At 49.5% G+C, this 18,705-nt stretch overlaps 1 protein-coding gene across 2 annotated transcripts in view; it reads right to left on the bottom strand.

Annotated features, from left to right (window-relative positions):
* Nucleotides 1-18,705, bottom strand: part of plxnb3 (plexin B3) — a 50,388-nt gene that overhangs the window by 4,184 nt on the left and 27,499 nt on the right. For both annotated transcript variants that reach the window (XM_018687437.2, XM_018687438.2), the window contains 37 exons: nucleotides 16,629-17,048; nucleotides 15,286-16,000; nucleotides 14,485-14,664; nucleotides 11,909-12,028; nucleotides 11,725-11,825; nucleotides 11,521-11,653; nucleotides 10,141-10,300; nucleotides 9,954-10,062; nucleotides 9,538-9,646; nucleotides 9,293-9,409; nucleotides 9,075-9,188; nucleotides 8,899-8,989; nucleotides 8,652-8,821; nucleotides 8,416-8,567; nucleotides 8,045-8,150; nucleotides 7,629-7,765; nucleotides 6,956-7,132; nucleotides 6,699-6,864; nucleotides 6,475-6,606; nucleotides 5,946-6,050; nucleotides 5,629-5,790; nucleotides 5,324-5,475; nucleotides 5,059-5,159; nucleotides 4,675-4,892; nucleotides 4,382-4,560; nucleotides 3,914-3,980; nucleotides 3,479-3,625; nucleotides 3,171-3,251; nucleotides 3,010-3,088; nucleotides 2,804-2,907; nucleotides 2,238-2,325; nucleotides 1,513-1,679; nucleotides 1,220-1,380; nucleotides 995-1,142; nucleotides 812-876; nucleotides 615-690; nucleotides 450-524 (listed from right to left, as the gene is read on the bottom strand). In XM_018687437.2, coding sequence (XP_018542953.1) covers nucleotides 450-524; nucleotides 615-690; nucleotides 812-876; nucleotides 995-1,142; nucleotides 1,220-1,380; nucleotides 1,513-1,679; nucleotides 2,238-2,325; nucleotides 2,804-2,907; nucleotides 3,010-3,088; nucleotides 3,171-3,251; nucleotides 3,479-3,625; nucleotides 3,914-3,980; nucleotides 4,382-4,560; nucleotides 4,675-4,892; nucleotides 5,059-5,159; nucleotides 5,324-5,475; nucleotides 5,629-5,790; nucleotides 5,946-6,050; nucleotides 6,475-6,606; nucleotides 6,699-6,864; nucleotides 6,956-7,132; nucleotides 7,629-7,765; nucleotides 8,045-8,150; nucleotides 8,416-8,567; nucleotides 8,652-8,821; nucleotides 8,899-8,989; nucleotides 9,075-9,188; nucleotides 9,293-9,409; nucleotides 9,538-9,646; nucleotides 9,954-10,062; nucleotides 10,141-10,300; nucleotides 11,521-11,653; nucleotides 11,725-11,825; nucleotides 11,909-12,028; nucleotides 14,485-14,664; nucleotides 15,286-16,000; nucleotides 16,629-17,032 — 5,568 coding nt within the window. In that variant the 5' untranslated portion in view covers nucleotides 17,033-17,048. The remainder of the gene's footprint in view (nucleotides 1-449; nucleotides 525-614; nucleotides 691-811; nucleotides 877-994; nucleotides 1,143-1,219; nucleotides 1,381-1,512; nucleotides 1,680-2,237; nucleotides 2,326-2,803; nucleotides 2,908-3,009; nucleotides 3,089-3,170; nucleotides 3,252-3,478; nucleotides 3,626-3,913; nucleotides 3,981-4,381; nucleotides 4,561-4,674; nucleotides 4,893-5,058; nucleotides 5,160-5,323; nucleotides 5,476-5,628; nucleotides 5,791-5,945; nucleotides 6,051-6,474; nucleotides 6,607-6,698; nucleotides 6,865-6,955; nucleotides 7,133-7,628; nucleotides 7,766-8,044; nucleotides 8,151-8,415; nucleotides 8,568-8,651; nucleotides 8,822-8,898; nucleotides 8,990-9,074; nucleotides 9,189-9,292; nucleotides 9,410-9,537; nucleotides 9,647-9,953; nucleotides 10,063-10,140; nucleotides 10,301-11,520; nucleotides 11,654-11,724; nucleotides 11,826-11,908; nucleotides 12,029-14,484; nucleotides 14,665-15,285; nucleotides 16,001-16,628; nucleotides 17,049-18,705) is intronic.

Raw genomic sequence — 18,705 nt, 5'->3', positions numbered from 1 at the left:
TTCAGAGAGAGAGAGACAAGTACAGAGAGAGACAGGTCAGAGAGAGAGAGACAGGTTCAGAGAGAGAGAGACAGGTCAGAGAGAGAGAGGTCAGAGAGAGAGAGAGACAGGTCAGAGAGAGTCAGAGAGAGACAGGTCAGAGAGAGAGAGGTCAGAGAGAGAGAGAGACAGGTCAGAGAGAGTCAGAGAGAGACAGGTCAGAGAGAGAGAGAGACAGTTCAGAGAGAGAGAGACAGGCATAGAGAGAGACAGGTACAAAAGCTGTCAGCATTTTTTCTACAGTTTCTTTAATATTTGTCTTTTATTTTGAAAGGAGCTGATTATTAAAATCAAGATTATTGATCAGGTGTGAAAACAGATGCTGAATGTTAAAAACCTGCTGCAGCACAGAGATCAGCCCTGATATCTGAGGCGAGGTCACATGACCTCCTTGTGTGTGGGTGTGTTACCTGGTCGTAGTATTTGTTGATGTACTTGTAGAGTTCATGCAGAGCAACAAGGTTGTTCATCTCTGAGGCGAAGCTCTGAAAGAAACACAGAAGGTTCATGTTACAGTGACTCCTCAATGGTGTGGGTGGGGTGGGGGGTGGGGGGTCTGTGGTGCGTTTACTGACCCCAGACAGTTCAGTCAGGGTGGAGTTCATCTCCTGATAACAGCCTGACGCAGCACTGTGGATATCACTGTAATACCTGCACACACACAGACACGCACACAGTGTTAATAAAGTTTGTTGAAGTGACGTGAAGATGTTTCCATGGTAACCACTCTAACCACTCACAACTCTGTGTTTGAACTGTGACGGTGTCTCACCTTTCCACCAGCTGCTTGTATCGGGGGATCTCTCTGGCATACAGCAGTTTATTGACAGGAGAGTCCTGATTGGACAAAAAGACATCATGAGGTCACATGACAAAACCACAAAACTGTATGTGAACAGCCACAGGTCTGACCTACACACTGTAACAGACAGACAGAGAGACAGACAGGTCATACCCGTCCCACTTTGTGCTCAGACGTGGTGCAGGAGTCGATGAAGGTCTGAGCGATGACGGACAGGACAGCGTCGATGCTGTCGGTCACCTGAACGTCCAGAACAAACTGAGGGTTTTTCAGGATGTTCACCCAGAACCTGAGAGGGAGACTGGAGACAGACAGGCAGACAGGTCAGAGACAGGCAGACAGGTGACAGGCGTTTCAAGTGACAGGTATGCGTCTCACCTGTTGGTCTTCCAGATGTGGACGGTCTCGGGGTCGTCAATGCCGTGTTTCTCTGCCATGTCGTCCAGGAAGTCAAAGAAGAATCTGACGGCGATTGGAGGAGGACGCTTTGTATTGAGGATCGCCACGAAGACGTCGTCCACGAACTTCTGCAGCGTCCCCTACAGACAGACAGGTAGAGAGGGAGACAGAGAGAGATACAGGTAGAAACAGGATGTAATTTTGTGTATGTGTGCTACCTTCATGGACAGCAGTCTGGTCAGGTAAATCTCAGGTGTGTTAAGATGTGCTACCTTCATGGACAGCAGTCTGGTCAGGTAAATCTCAGGTATGGCCTTGGCCCTCTCTCTCTCCCTCATGCTGCTCTTCCTGTGTTTTGGTATTTCAGGATCTTCACTGCTCTTCACCAGGTGCCACAGACGCAGACCCTCCTCCTCCTCGCCCTCCAGCATTGGCGTTTCTACGGCAACCACACAGAGACTGTCTTTATGTTGGCCTTGGGTTCTAGGTGTTCACTGTGTTGGTTCTCCAGTCCTCTCTGTCTTGGTTTTGGGTTCTAGATGTGCTAAACGGTTTGTTTTGGCTCTGGGTTCTGTGTATCGTTGGTATCTCTAATGTTCTACATGGTCTTGGTTTTCGATTTGTTCTGGGTTTTTATATGTTCTAAATAATCTGATTGTGAAAAGGTATAAAGGTTCTATTAGTATTTATCTTTGAGCTGGTTCTAGGTTCTACATGATAAAAGGTCGAAGGCTAATAAATACTGGGAATAATAATAAAAAACACAGTGAAGAAACTTCAAGTCCAGGGCAAACAGAACACCATATTTAAGGTGTATGGTGTACAGTGTGTGTGTATGTATGTAGTGTGTAGTCCATCAGTGTTGTGATTGATTGTGGTGTTGTTGTGTTGTGTTATTGTGATGTTGTGTTGTTGTGTTGAGTTGTGTTGTGATGTTGTGTTGTGATGTTGTGATGTTGTGTTGTGATGTCGTGATGTTGTGTTGTTGTGTTCTTACTCTCTCCGGTCTGGAAAACCTGATTGACTCCGACTCCTCCTGAACTCTGAGAGCGAGGAATCAGAGCAACTGTGGCACCATCTGGAACCTGGAGAACGAGGAGGAGAATGTTTAACACTCAGCTGACTCAGAGGAACTCAGAGGACTCAGAGGAACTCAGAGAACTCAGAGGACTCAGAGGACTCAGAGGACTCAGAGGAACTCAGAGAACTCAGAGGAACTCAGAGGACACAGAGGAACTCAGAGAACTCAGAGAACTCAGAGGAACTCAGAGGAACTCAGAGGACTCAGAGGACTCAGAGGACTCAGAGAACTCAGAGGAACTCAGAGGAACTCAGAGGACTCAGAGGACTCAGAGAACTCAGAGGAACTCCGAGAACTCAGAGGACACAGAGGAATTCAGAGAACTCAGAGGACTCAGAGGACTCAGGGGAACTCAGAGGACTCAGAGAACTCAGAGGACTCAGAGGACTCAGGGGAACTCAGAGGACTCAGAGAATTCAGAGGACTCAGAGGACACAGACAGAGGAGGTGAAGGAGCTCTGTGATTGGTCAGACTTCGTCACCTTATAGTGCTGCAGCGTGTTGATGCGTTTCCAGCGACCCTGAACCACTGCTGTGACATCATCATCTGACAGGGTCAGGTGACCAGCCTGACCTGAACGCCACTCTGTCATCAAACACACACAGAGACACAGGTGAGCATGAGCTGTCAATCACAGCACAAACAGGTGACACAGGTGACAGAGGTGAGACAGGTGAGTGTTTGTACCCAGGTCCAGACTATCAGCTGCTGGTCTCTGAGAGAATGGAGCTCCCCTGTAGACCTGATCCAGGATCTTATCCTTCACCTGCAGACAGAGTGACAGACAGGTGAGAGAGGCCATGTGGCAGCAAGACATGCAGGTGGTAATCAGACAGACAGGCACCTACCTGTGTGATTGTGTCGGTGTCAAGAACTTTAACAGGACACGGCTGAACCTCGACCCCGTTCTTCACCAAGACCGTCAGAGTCTGACAGAGAGAGTCAGGTACAAAGAGAGAGACAGAGACAGGTACAGAGACAGACAGGTAGAGGTTAACAGATGATAAAGTTACGAAAACCCATTTGTTTGTGTGTAGATGTCAGCACACCTTGTTGTGCATCACCTGTACTGTCCAGGTGTGTCTCAATAAACAGGTGTGGACAGGTGAGGGGTGTGTGTGTGTGTGTGTGTGTGTGTGTGTGTTGCCGTGGTTACCATAGCGCAGTAGTCGATGTCCTCTCGCAGCAGGTGGCTGTCATTCAGGGTTCGTTTGGCTTTTCCTGTCACAGCGTCGACCGGACCTTTATCCACCTGATACTTTATGGCTCTGTAGAGCATGTAGAGAGGTTCCCCCGCCACCTCCTGACAGACAGACAGGTCAGAGAGACAAGTCAGAGAGACAGGTCTGAGAGAGAGAGACAGGTCAGAGAGACAGGTGGGAGATGGGTCAGAGAGACAAGTTGGATAGACAGGTCAGAGAGAGACAGGTTGGAGAGACAGGTCAGAGAGAGAGACAGACAGGTCAGAGAGAGAGGTAAGAGAGAAGGAGACAGGCATAGAGAGAGACAGGTACAGAGAGAGACAGACAGGTCAGAGAGAGAGAGACAGGTCAGGCAGACAGACAGGTCAGAGAGAGAGACAGGTATTTACCTTGAGGAAGGAGTAAAGGCAGATCGACATCCAATTGGTCAACATCTTCTCTACAACTGTCTCTGTCCTGAAACACAGACAGGCAGACAGACAGACAGGCAGACGGACAGGGAGGGAGACAGGCAGGCAGGCAGACAGACAGACAGAATCAGAATCAGAATCAGAATCAGAATCAGAATTAAAAAAACACAATCCATCAGTTTCCGGTCTGAACCTGGATGGTCAGAAGAAAATAAACATATTGAGGTACTTTGCTTCTGTCACATCTGCAGCTCCTGATGTTTTCAAACCTACTTTAACAAAGTCTGAGGAAACTGGACTTTGTACAGAATCAGGAATCTGAAGAGAGTCCTGAACCGGTGTGAACCAGAAAACCTCTGTCCTGGATCAGGTTCTTTATCTGCAGAGTGTCTCTGAGCTGAAATCTAAGATTTGATGAGTGGATGAAGGTGTGTTTGTTTTATGTACCGGCGCAGCATGAGTTTGGGGTTCTTGGCGACGTACTGCTGGACCAGGTCCTGGAGCAGACTCTTCATGACCTCAGTGAAGTACTCCAGTTTGTCGTGAAGGGCCATGGTGAGCAGACTGGCGACGTAGCCCCGGTCCCTCTGAGAGAAACCCTGCTGGGCCTCCAGGGTGTGGATGAACTGAGAGGAGACAGGAAACAAACATCAGGTCCAGGTCCAGGTGTCTCCTGATCTGAGACCAGGTCCCATCAGTATCACCTGCCCCCCCACCCCCACCCCTAAGCCCTCACCCACCCTGGTGAGGAAGAGTCTGTTGTTGAGCAGGTTGTTAAGCTGCTGCAGACCCTGCTCCACCGTCTGCCTCCTGGACTCTGGCAGGTCCAGCTGGCGGCTCAGCGGCGCTGTCTGCTGGCCAGGGAAGAAGACTCTCTCAGCATACGTCCTATAGTCCAGCAGGGGGAGTCCTGGTCCTCCAACATCACTACTCAGGTCCATCATCTCTGTCATCAGGTCTACACAGAAAAAAAGAGATGACTCTTTATTTAATAAGTTTTGAAACTTTCAGGAAAACTGAGACTCAAAGTTCATCCTCAGCTCCGAAGCTGACGTGGACGAGATGATTTTATCAGACCGGACCGTCTGCAGCGTTCACCGAGGAAAAGACAGGTGTGTTTGTACCTGTGAACTCTTTGCGACACTGATCTCCAACGTTGATCTCCAGAGTTTCCAACTGCAGCAAAACCTTCTTATAATCTCTGAGAGCCTGTTTACTCTTCCTCCTACAGAAACACAGGAAGCTCATCAAACAGAAAAAAAATAAAGTTCTATCCTTTCAAACTAAACCAGGAAACATCAGCTCATCTACTGGACATTAAACACACCACCAAAACTGAAGTTTCAGAAAGAAAGACAGACAGGTGGAGGCAGACAGACAGGTACCTACCTGTACATCAGGATCACAACCAACACTGAAAGGATGATTACAGCTGCTCCCGCCCCCAAACCAATTTGAGCAGCCAATGGGACGGGAGACAGCAGAGAGTCACTGTCATACTGAACCAGGCCCAGGTTCACCTGCAGGTTCCCCATAAACACCTGGGAGGGAGACAGACAGACAGACAGACAGGTAGGGAGGTAAAGATTAATATCTGCAAATATGTTATCTGAGCTGCTGTTCTCTACATACACACCTATCTGTTCACCTACAGGTCAGGTGTGCAGAGGTATATGAGTGTATGAGTGTGTTACCTTGAGGCTGGGCAGCTCGTTACTGTTGTCCACACTCATTGGTTGGATCTCTGGAGGTTCACAGTACAGGTGAGTGTTGTCCAGAGTTTTCACCTCACACTCCTGATCTCCGAGTCGAGCCGTCACTTCCTGTCTGGACATGGCTCTGGTCAGGTCCTGACCCTGAGAGACAAAGACTGATTCAGTCTGGCTAATACTGAGACAGGAAGACAGATGGACAGACAGACAGACAGACAGGCAGGCAGACAGAGACAGAGAGAGAGAGAGAGAGAGACAGATGGATGGACAGACAGCCGGACAGACAGGTCTGTCTTTACCTCCACAGCAATCACTCCTCCAGGTTTGAAACGGTACGGAGAATCTGGAGCTTCTCGATTCAGAGGGAAAAACTCTGGGTTTGGATAGTAGGTGAAGCTTTTACCCTGAGAGACAGACAGGTTGAGAGACAGACAGACAGACAGTCTCCATTAACAGCAGCTGAGCTCTTTGTGATCAGCTCCTGGTGTCAGTGTTTTACTGTGACACTGAAGGAAAGTTAAAAACGGGAGGATTCTTTTTTTTAAGATTCTTTTTTTTTATACAGGACAGTAGAGAGACAGGAAACAGGGAGAGAGAGTAGGGGAATGACACGCAGTAAGGGTCCAGCCGGACTGGGAGTCGAACCGGGGACCAGCCCAAAAAAACAGGAAGATTCTGATTGAAGCTCTGCAGCCTCTGTTTCCTCTGAGCTTTATTCTGAAAGGACGTGAGAGATCATGATATCCACAGGAAGTGAGGTCACACTGGATCAGATCAACGGGTGATCAGGTCTGACTCAGACAGACAGGTAGACAGACAGACAGGTACCTTGATGGTCTCGTAGTGAACTCTGACGTTGTCCAGCTGAAACCAGACGCCTTTAACTTTGACCTCTGGAGCCACCGTGGGAGTCGGACAGGTCATCTGAGAGGACGACAGGACAGAACACCGCTCCGACACCTGAGAAACAGACAGGTAGAGACAGACAGGTAGGATTAACTTCAGCGGGGTCACTGACAGACACTCCTCTCTGATTGGTCGGTTCCTCTCACCGTTGTCATGGAGCTATTGAAGACCAGCTGCTGTTTGGCCATGAGAAGAGCCAATCGTCTTCTCCGCTTCACCCTCTGCACCTCCACAGGCTCCACCCACACCGATATGATTGGCTGCTGCACCACGTCCAGGTTCCTGCCCATCACCATGATGACACGCCCCCCTCTGAGGACAGGAAGTAAATGCCTTATTAGGTCGTCAGGTCAGCTACTGATTATCAGTGATTGATTATCGTGACTGGTGACGAGGTTCTTACGCATAGAAACTCTCAGCGGGCACGGCGTCGGTGATGACAGGGTCGTCAAGGTAACGGAAGGTGACGTTAGGAACGGTCCGCTCGGCTTTACCGAACAAAACCCGAACTGTGACCCCCCCAGTCCGAGAACTGGATCCAGTCTGACAAACCAACTGGGTGTCGTTTACCTCCTCCACTCTGAGAAGAGGAGCAGAAGAGGAGGTTTGGTTTTCAAAATCCCTTTATTAAACCACTTTGCTAAACAACACTGGCAAAGTTAGAAAAACCATAAGAGCAAAAAAAAACAAGACTATTTCAGGGTATCAGGATCTCAACAAACACAAACAACCCTCAGATCACAACTTCATAGTCAACTCCCCATCTCCTTCCACAGAACATAACACCCCCCCGGCAGAACGGCAGAACCCCGGATACAGTGATCCGCGTTGAGGGAGCTGTCAGCGGGGAGACCTGCACAAACAGGTCCCCGATGAACACGCCGCTCTCAATTAACTGATAGACATGAGGGTCACTTTTCAGGAACACGACAACTGCCTTGTTGTAGTAGCAGTAGCAGTATTAGCAGTAGTAGCAGTAGCAGTAGCAGTAGCAGTAGTAGCAGTAGCAGTAGCAGTAGCAGTAGTAGCAGTAGCAGGAGTAGTAGTAGTAGCAGTAATAATACTGCAGTACTCACATGTAGCAGGGCCGGGGGCCCAGGAAGGCGCTCAGGTCGGAGCTCTGACCCGTCAGCAGCTGTCGGCCTCTGATGGTCAGTCTGGTTCCTCCAGAGACTGGACCTTTATCAGGAACCAGGTCCAGGAGCTGAGGGTCCTGAAAAGAACACACACACACACACACACACACACACACACACACACACAGAGGATGATCAGGGGGAGGAGCCACAGGTGAGCCAGGTGGAGTGTTGACACCTCCACACACAGAACTGCCTGATCTGAACCAGTGCTGTTGTGTTACTGGACCGTCCATGAGGAGGTCTGAGAGGTACTGGACTCTGTACTCTGGTTCAGAGGGACCTCATAATTATAAACTAAATCCATCAGCTGTGGTCCAGACCCTGTGTGTTCGGGAGGAGAACCACTGTCTCACCTGATAGGTGAAGATCTGTGTTGACCTCCCAGGTGGGGTCGTTCCCACGGTAACCAGGACAGGTCCCTCCCTCTGCTTCCCACTGGGCTGCAGCTCACACACAACCCTGCAACACACACACACACACACACACACACACACAGTCATTCAGTATCTATTTGAAAATGGGTCTGCATCATATAAAACTCACCTGTGTGTATGTGTGTGTGTGTGTGTGTGTGTGTGTGTGTGTGTCAGAGTTCAGCTGTGAGTGTTTGTTCACCTCTCATCAGGAGCCTCATGTCATTAATCACACACATCACTGAACACACACATCAATCAAACACACAAACACAGCGTGAGGTCTGAGTGTGTGTGTGTGTGTGTTTTACCTGGTGGAGATCAGGTATCCCTCAGGTTGAGGCAGACACTGAACACCTGCCACTGTGACTCCGCCCACTACATCCTGGTACCTCATGCCCAGGTTTGACCCTGTGATTGTCACTAAGACTCCACCCTCCAGAGGACCAGACACAGGTAACACCTGCAGACAGGTGGACAGACAGTGTTTCCATGGAAACAGATAAGGCCTCAACTGACAGACGGAGTGACCGATCATTAGACTCACCTGTGTGATCTGAGGAGGAGGGCAGGTGTCTGCAGGTGTGCTGGTACATGACAGGTTGTAAACGCAGCTGGGGGCGGAGCTTCCCACACACCACACACAGCCGTACTCCTCAGGTACCGCCCTGCACTGTGAGCAATCTGATTGGCCGGCTGAGCAGTCGTACAACTGGACTGAAGAACACACAAGAGACAGACGTTAACACACACACACACACACACACACACAGACACACAGGTGAGGTGCTTACGTCGGAGGCCAGGTGAGGCATCTATGCGTCTCTCTCCTCTGCGCAGGTAAACAGGAGCAGAATACTGGAGCTGACTGACAGCATACTGAAACTAGAGAGAGACAGACAGGTGAGAGACAGACAGGTGAGAGAGAGAGAGAGAGAGAGAGAGAAAGAGAGGTGACAGTGTGTGTTACCTGGTGAGGGCTGCAGGTGAAGGTGTGTGTGTTGTCAGGTGTTCTCTCCACAGCAGCCGTCAGGTTCACCTGGACTCCCTGGATTTCCACGACACAGACGTACTGAGCTCCGTCCTGCAGAGAGAGTCTGAGTTAATGTGACTAATCAGAGAGACTCACCTGGTTCAGGTATCTGCTCTGACTCTGATCCAGACTCTGAGAATAAAACCAGTTCTCACAGTGTACACGTCCAGGTTTCGTCCCTGTAAAACCACAGTGGTGCTCAGGCCCATCGGCACTAAGGCAGAACTCTGCAGCGAGAAGACCAGAGGACAGGAAGTGGGACCAAGAGAGTCCTGCAGACAGACAGGAGACAGAGTGAGACAGGCAGAGAGACAAGTCACAGAGAGACATACAGGTTACAGACAGACAGGTTACAGATAGACAGGTTATAGACAGACTGGCAGATGGACAGGTGTCTCACTCTCTGGTTGAGGATGATGTGTTGGTTGGGGCAGCTGTGGTTGTGAGTACAGAGTTGATCCAGAGGACACCAGTTACAGCTCCACACACTGCTGACACAGGACAGACACCTGCAACACACACATACCTTCATCATCATCATCGTCATCATCATCCTGACCTGTGTGTGTGCATGTTTTCTGTGTGTGTGTTCTGTGTGTGTGTGCGTGTTTTCTTTGTGTGTGTGTGTGTGTGTTCTGTGTGTGTGTGTGTTCTGTGTGAGTGTGTGTGTGTGTGTGTGTGTGTGTTCTGTGTGTGTGTGTTCTCTGTGTGTGTGTGTGTGTGTGTGTGTGTGTGTGTGTTCTGTGTGTGTGTGTGTTCTGTGTGAGTGTGTGTGTGTGTGTGTGTGTGTGTTCTTTGTGTGTGTGTGAGTCTTACTGCGAGCTCTGCTTCAGGCGACTCACGGCTCCGCAGTCGTAGAACGTCATGTTTCCTGTGGTGATGGTCACGTGACCGAACCTCAGTGACACGGGCAGGATCATGTGATCTGGAAGCAGAGTAACAGGAAGTCATGAATCAGGTGATCTAAAGACACGATGGACTCCCAATGACCCGTCTAACTCACCGCTTCCTGTGGGGATGGGTGGGAGGAGTTCCGGTGCAGGTGATTGACAGGTGATGCTGGTTCCCATGACGATGGTGGGCTGAGGGGGGAGGAGACCAAAGACGCAGGACAGAGACTCGGACTCGGTGAGGACGGGAAGCTGGACGACCGACAGTGTTACCTTGGAGACGGACACAGAAACAGACCTGATCAGGGATCTACTGAGGAACCCAGGCTGGTCTGAGGTTCAGGACCAGATCTGAATGGACCCGAGTCTCTGTCACGTCACAGATCAACAGGTTAAACATTGTCTGTCTGCACTGATCAGATTCATTGATCGATCATCAGGTCTGATTCTCCTCAGGTTCATTTCAGACTGGGTCTAAACCTTGGACCCTCTGAGACCTGGGCTGTGTTCAAAACCGCATGCTATTCATACTAAGTCTGACATCAAAGTTAGTATGTACTGTGTTCACATTGCATAGTATGCAAATTTTGTGTACGCGAGAAATGCCCGGATGTGTACTAAATCAGCAATCAGCAATTTCAGAGTATGCACCGTGAGCTTACTGGATATACTCAATCGCCCTACAATGCATTGCGTTCCGTCAGACGGCACACAATGACAGACCTTCTTATAAGCAATATATAAGAAAGAGACCTTTTTCTTTTCTTTCTTTTTTCTTACTTTCCCCCAGTCTTAGCAGTTCACATCACATTAATTTACTGGGAGCTAGCAATCTGACTGAAACTTGATTGTGTGTTAATACTTCTGAGGGAAATCCAGAATTGATGTACATCTGGATAATGTACCGCAGACGAAGAGCCGATCGCCTCTGTCGTCTCCCTGCTGTGAGTGACAGCAGGTGGCTGAGAGGCATAGCTGAAGCCTCGGACCCAGGATAACGGCGGTAAACAAGGCAGGCTGGCCAGCGGCTCTCCCCAGAACTCCGAAAACTTCAGAGCAGATTTATAAACAGGAGTTTCTAACACTAACTGAACACAATTTAGAAATCTATATGGCAATATTGTCGCCTAAAAAAATAATCTATGTACTAAAAGGACAGAGAAACGATCAATAAACGTGAAAAATCTTTGCTTTAAATCGCCGCCAGTTGTTGCTGTTGCCGCCGGTGGTGTGAAATGCATTCTGGGATAATGGTAGTATGCTTCAGTGTGAACGGCCACCTACTTAAACGCTCATTTAGTAGGCAGTATACAGTACATACTGTTTGAGTATGTAGTAGGCAGTACCCTGGTCTTAGGGTCAGACCTGTGGACTGGACTCTACTAAAGGTCTTTGTGGGTCCAGAATCGTAAAAGGACCCAGTGGAAAGAGCCAATCCAAGGTGGACCCAGGTGAACAAGACCTGGACCAGAGGACAGTAATTACCAGTTTACCTGTGTCTGCTCATCTTTGCTCTGATTGGCCGGCTGCAGGCTCTGTACTGTCACACACCGATTGGTTGGTTCGAAGCTCCAGAGCCAGTGATTGGACTGAAGGTGACGCTGACACTGATGTTTACGAGAACACCTGGAACAAACAAATAAACATCAGCAGGTGAAAACGATGAGAGAGACAGGTAGAGAGAGAGACAGGCTTACCTTCCCTCCAGGACACACCAGCCACAGTATGGGTCTCTGAGGGTGAGACAGGACTGACAGTCTGTCTGTCTCTCACATGACGACACAGGAACCTTCGACAGCTGAGAGAGAGACAGGAAACAGTCAGTGTTTAAACTCATCATACAGACAGACAGGTGAATAAAAATGGCCACCAGTCTCTCACCCTGCTGTATGTTAAAACATAAATGCTGTCGTCCATTAGGAGGTCGGCACTGACTACGGTGCTGCTGTCCACTGACACGCTGCCATACAGGTCACCTGACCTATCAGGACGCACCAACACCTGCAACACACACACACACACAGGTGAGTCATGTCTGTTCAGGTCTGGTCACATCTGTCAATCACCTAGATATTAATTGATTTACTGATTTATCAGGAACATGAGTCTGATCTCTGATCATAACCCAGACCTAGTCTTTGTCTCTGGACTCAGACTCAGTGAGTCACTCAGGTGAAGCTGGTTCAGTCTGATGGATCATCACCTGATCCACATCCAGGGTTTATCTGCTCAGACCAGATCCCAGTCTCAGTCTCAGTCCTGGTCCCAGTCCTGGTCTCAGTCTCAGTCCTGGTCTCAGTCTCAGTCTCAGTCCTGGTGTCAGTTTCAGTCTCAGTCCCAGTCTCAGTCCTGGTGTCAGTCTCAGTCTCAGTCCCAGTCTCAGTCCTGGTCTCAGTCCTGGTCTCAGTCTCAGTCTCAGTCCTGGTCTCAGTCTCAGTCCTGGTCTCAGTCCTGGTCTCAGTCTCAGTCTCAGTCCTGGTCTCAGACCAGATCCCAGTCTCAGTCTCAGTCCTGGTCTCAGTCTCAGTCCTGGTGTCAGTTTCAGTCTCAGTCCCAGTCTCAGTCCTGGTGTCAGTCTCAGTCCTGATGTCAGTCTCAGTCCTGGTCTCAGTCCTGGTGTCAGTTTCAGTCCTGGTGTCAGTCTCAGTCCTGGTGTCAGTCTCAGTCCTGGTCTCAGTCTCAGTCTCAGTCCTGGTCTCAGTCTCAGTCCTGGTGTCAGTTTCAGTCTCAGTCCCAGTCTCAGTCCTGGTGTCAGTCTTAGTCCCAGTCTCGGTCCTGGTCTCAGTCCTGGTCTCAGTCTCAGTCTCAGTCTCAGTCCTGGTCTCAGTCTCAGTCTCAGTCTCAGTCCTGGTCTCAGTCTCAGTCTCAGTCCCGGTCTCAGTCCTGGTCTCAGTCTCAGTCTCAGTCTTGGTCTCAGTCCCAGTCCCAGTCCCAGTCTCAGTCTCAGTCCCAGTCTCAGTCCTGGTGTCAGTCTCAGTCTCAGTCTCAGTCCTGGTCTCAGTCTCAGTCTCAGTCTCAGTCTCAGTCTCAGTCCTGGTCTCAGTCTCGGTCTCAGTCTCAGTCCCAGTCTCAGTCCCAGTCCCAGTCTCAGTCTCAGTCTCAGTCTCAGTCCTGGTCTCAGTCTCAGTCTCAGTCCTAGTCTCAGTCTCAGTCCCAGTCTCAGTCCTGGTCTCAGTCTTAGTCTCAGTCCTGGTCTCAGTCTCAGTCTCAGTCTCAGTCCTGGTCTCAGTCTCAGTCTCAGTCCTAGTCTCAGTCTCAGTCCCAGTCTCAGTCCTGGTCTCAGTCTTAGTCTCAGTCTCAGTCTCAGTCTCAGTCTCAGTCTCAGTCCTGGTCTCAGTCTCAGTCTCAGTCCTGGTCTCAGTCCTGGTCTCAGTCTTAGTCTCAGTCCTGGTCTCAGTCTCAGTCTCAGTCTCAGTCCTGGTCTCAGTCCTGGTCTCAGTCTTAGTCTCAGTCCTGGTCTCAGTCTCAGTCTCAGTCCTGGTCTCAGTCCTAGTCTCAGTCCTGGTCTCAGTCTCAGTCTCAGTCCTGGTCTCAGTCCTGGTCTCAGTCCTGGTCTCAGTCTTAGTCTCAGTCCTGGTCTCAGTCTCAGTCTCAGTCCTGGTCTCAGTCCTGGTCAGTCTCAGTCTCAGTCCTGGTCTCAGTCTTTCTGTGTTTTGCTGCAGTTTTCTGATGTTTTACTTGTTTGTGTGATTAAATATTAACATGAGGAATCAAAGCTGCTGTTGAGGCTCCGAGGCAGATTACACCTCATTAACACACACACACACACACACACACACACACACACACAGTCCTGCTGGATCCTTACCCAGAGTGCACCTGGGGGACCAATAACCAATCAACAGCAAGAGTCTGAGCACGCTCCCCTGTGACCCCCCCCGAGCTAAACGCCTGTTAGTCTCACACACACACACATAGTGTATCATTGTGTGTGTGCTGGTTTGTTGATGAAGAGCCTCAGGCTACAGGCTGGTCCCCGTTCACCGTGTGTGTGTGTGTGTGTGTGTGTGTGCGTGTATGATGTAAATGAGTTGTTGTGTAGCTGTGTGTAGTAGTTGTGTATTTTCAGCCTGTTTCCTGGTGCAGCTACAAACAAACTCAAACAGGAAACAGCTGATTTCTCCAGGAAAACACGTCACTGCTGAAGGTCTGGTCCCTGTAGCAGGGGCAGGTTTCAGGCTTTGCTCAAGGTCACTTTGGTGGTGGGGTGGGGTGCTAATCCTGATCCAGGAATCAAACTGATGAAGAATCAGCTGATCAGTAAACACTGAAAAATAACTGATGTGTTTGTTTTCTCACTGTTAGAAGAGACATGTCTGTGCAGGTAATATGAAGCTGCAGCTAGCCTAGCCTAGCCTAGGCCAGCTTAGCTTATCTTAGCTTTGCTTAGCTTAGTTTAGTTTAGCATAAACACCTGGTACAGACAGAGTAAATACTGCGTGTGCTCATGCTGTCACCTTGTGCAGTCGTCCCTCTCGGTCTCCCAGGAAGGCAATGGTGTGTCCCGCCTCTGTTGCCGTGATGACGGCGGTCAGCTGGGTGGTGGAGGTGAAGGTGGGCGTGGCTTGGAGTGGCACAGCGCTGGCGATGGGGTTGGGGGTGTGTTCCCCTCCACAGGGATACTCAGAGAGAGAGACCTTCACACATGTTTCCGACACGACAACACGGTGACATGAAATAAACACAAACAGTAACTTCAGTGAAACAGACTCTACTGAGCATGCTCCAGGTGTAAGGTCAGTCTACAGGTGTGAACAGGTTCAGTTTTCTAAAACACAAAAAGACTGACGAGTCCGTCCACCTTAAAACTCACTTTAATCTGTGTGTGTGTCTGTGTGTCTGTGTGTGTGTGTGATATCTGGGTCAGAGCAGCTGTGTGTTTGAGTGACAGATGTCTGATGATAAATCCAGCTGCTGAAGATAACGGCTTTAATCCACTCACACACACACACACACACACACACACAATATTAGGGTCAGTGAGACACAGATGATGTTGAGCTTCAGCTTCTTTCCGAACCAGCTTCTAATCTGTGATGTCATCAGGTTAAATCTGAACAATCAGTCACTGTGATCGTCTATTGGTGGATCAGATCTGTGGTTTTTAACTCTGAACCCTCTCCTTCTCCTGACCCCCCACCCCCTCCCCCCTGAGGACACCACTCATCCTCAGGTGCGTATGTACACCTGTCCATGACCCACTGCTGTCACACCTGTCTGCCTGTGTTGTTTAATAGACAGAGACCAGGTGTTTTTACCTTTGGCAGTCGGAGACACTTTGATGACACGGCATACTCGATGTAGGCCTCTTCCTGTCCGCTGCTTCCTCTTCCTCCCTCTGTGTAACACACTTCCTGTGCCTGCCGCAGCATGGTGTCCAGCTCTGCCATCCCGTAAATGCACAGCGCCGACCGACCCGTCGCCACGGGTGTGGACGCCTGCCCTGCCGACATGACAACGAACAGGGTGGGTTCACCTGAGCGGTTCCCTAACCACGCCCCCTGGGCCAGGTTGTACCCGCCCTGGCAAAGCAGTGGCACCTCCACATATGAGTAGAAGCTGCGGTCAGAGGCGCAGAGCCGCGAGGCGTAGGTCCGGTATTCCTTCTTGTGCCACATGTCCCGCCTCGAGAACAGAAAGTAGACATGATCGCCGTGGGCGACAGCCTTCACAAAGTGGTTGTTGTACTCGGAATAACTTCCCACCACGAGTTTCCCCAGCTCCTCCTCCTGAGAGAAGGCCCGGCGAGGCGGGACCACCGGGAACAGACGCCGCGTTGTGATTGGTGGGATGTCACCGGGACCCTTACTGGTGTAACCTCGACCCACCAGCATCAGATGCATCACTTCCTGTTTGTTCTCCACGGTTATCACCACACCGACGGTGGAGACTCGGGGGTCGTTGGCGGCGACATACTGGGTGTCGACAGGGTTGGATGTCTGATAGATGAGCTGAGAAATGTTGGACAGACTCCTGCAGAGAAACAGGAAAGACGATCAGAGACTCCGCCCACAATGCACCTGTGTAGTCTGACATCACCCAACACTGACCAATGAAAATGCTGCTTCCTGTTCCAACTTCTTGGAGTCTCTCCTGTTTTCCAGATGCTGTAGTGCTGTGTCCAAAACTATTCAGAGTCATTCTGCTGCTTCACTGTGACGAGGAAGAGGAAACAGCTGCAGCTGAAGTTACAGGTTTTAAAAGAAAAAAAAGGTTTGTTAGCCAGCTAACCTAGCTAGCATTTGCAGGTCCCTCTGATATAAATTCGGCTAAGAGCAAGAAACACCCTGTAAAACCCAGAGCTTATATCAGAGGGACCTGCTGTTACCAGAGGGTGCTGATGCTAGCTAAGTTAGCTGGCTAACAAACTTAGTTTTTTTCTTTTAAAACCTGTAACTTATCAGCTGCCGCCATTTCCTCTTCTCTTCCTCGTCACAGTGAAGCAGCAGAATGACTCGGAATAGTTTTGGACTCAGCACTGCAGCATCCAGAAAACAGGAGAGACTCTGAGAAGTTGGACCAGGAAGCAGACAGTTGACAAAATGATGTCAGTGTTGTGTCTGTGATGACTCAGATCAGCTGACTGCAGATCAGCTGTTACCTTTTATCACAGATGCCCTGGTAGAGCGAACCACAGACGATCAGACTGCCTGGCTCCGCCCCCTGCCCCACCTCCATCAGCAGCAGTTTGTTGTAGTTGTGAGTGGGTGTGGCTGAGGGGCAGTCCTGGGGGACAATCGGGGGGAGGCAGTCGGGGGAGTCCAGGTGGGGGCCAGTCCTGACGTGAGCTGTCACCTCCAGGTTGGACGTCAGCTGGTACAAGTGGTCGACCCCGCCCACATACAGACGCTCTGCCCCCGCGTCCTGCAGCAGGTGAGAGAGGGGGGCGCCGTGAAGCTCCACCCATCGCACCGAGGGGTCGGAGGTCGCAGTGACATCAGCAGAGAGGGAGGAAGGGGGAAGGAGGAGGAGGAGGAGTGATAGGGGGATGGAGGAGGCCAACATGGCAGCTCCTCTTTACCTGCAGCAGGTGAGACAGAGACAGAGAGATGTTAAAATCTAGGGCTGTAACAATCCATCGATTCAATGATCAATGTGTGTGATAACGCAGGTTACTGTGGACCGCTCTGAGCTAACCATGACCTATACACACCCCAAACCCCGCCCACCCACCCCCATACCTGGCTCCCAGCCAATCACAGGACAGACTTCACCTGTCTGTTTATTCACAGAACAGGTTGTTTCTCAGTCTGGAATAAAAATGTCAGATGATGTTTTAGTTGCTGTTTGTGATTTGATGATTTGATTGATGTCATCTCATATCGATTGCTGGCTCCTGAATCCTGAATCCTGGTCAGTGTCACCATGCCATCACTCAAGACTCCTGCGAGTTCAAGTCAAAGCAGCTGAGTGAGATTCAGAGGAGTCTCAGGTCTGTCACACACACTGCTGCAGTGACCGACCCAGATCAGACCTGAACCAGATCAGACAGTAACGTCACAGTAACGTGTTGCTGCACAACATGATGAACTGATGACATCAACCATTACAACATCTAAATCTTCTTAGACCCCATCCCAACTAGGCTGCTTAAGGAAGCTCTGCCCTTAATTTGCAGTCCTGTATTAGATATGTTAAATCTGTCCTTGGTAACAGGTTATGTGCCGCAGTCGTACAAAGTAGCTGTAATCAAACCTCTTCTAAAAAAGCCCACTCTATATCCAGACGTATTAGCCAACTACAGACCAATATCTAACCTCTATATCTAAAGTTCCTGGAGAAAGAAGTTGTAAAACAGTTGTGTGACTTTCTACAGAACAATAGTTTATTTAAGGATTTTCAGTCAGGATTTAGGCTGTATCACAGCACAGAGACAGCACTCGTAAAAGTTACGAACGATCTTCTGATAGCATCAGACAACGGACTTGTTTCTGTACTTGTCTTGTTAGATCTCAGTGCTGCTTTTGATATGATTGACCATCACATCCTTTTACAGAGACTGGAGCACTTTATTGGTATTAAAGGAACTGCACTAAACTGGTTTAAGTCCTATCTATCTGATAGGCTTCAGTTTGTACATGTTAACAACTACTCCTCCATGTACACAAAAGTTAGACATGGAGTTCCACAAGGGTCAGTGCTTGGACCAATCCTCTTCACTCTGTATATGCTTCCCTTGGGCAACATTATCAGGAAACACTCCATAAATTTCCATTGTTATGCAGATGATACACAGCGTTATCTGTCAATGGAGCCTGATGAAACCAATCAGCTAGCCAAACTCCAAGCTTGTCTTAGGGACATGACACATCAGAAATAAATTTTCTAATGATGTAGTTCCTTTAGACAGCATTGCCCTGGCTCCCAGCTCCACTGTAAAGAATCTGGGAGTCATCTTTGATCAGGATATGTCCTTTAGCTCACACATAAAACAAACTTCTAGGACTGCCTTCTTTCACCTGCGTAACATCTCCAAAATTAGACATTTTCTGCCTCAAAAGGATGCAGAAAAACTAGTCCATGCATTTGTTACTTCCAGGCTGGACTACTGTAATTCATTATTATCAGGCTGCCCCAACAAGTCTCTAAAGACTCTGCAGCTGATTCAAAATGCTGCAGCACGATTTAGACTTAGACTTAGACTGTCTAAGTCTAAGGCAGAGCCCTCAGTTACCAGG

The sequence above is a fragment of the Lates calcarifer genome, linkage group LG6, assembly GCF_001640805.2.
Source record: "Lates calcarifer isolate ASB-BC8 linkage group LG6, TLL_Latcal_v3, whole genome shotgun sequence".
Lineage (NCBI taxonomy): Eukaryota > Metazoa > Chordata > Actinopteri > Centropomidae > Lates > Lates calcarifer.
This window is presented reverse-complemented; position numbering and strand designations above follow the sequence as displayed.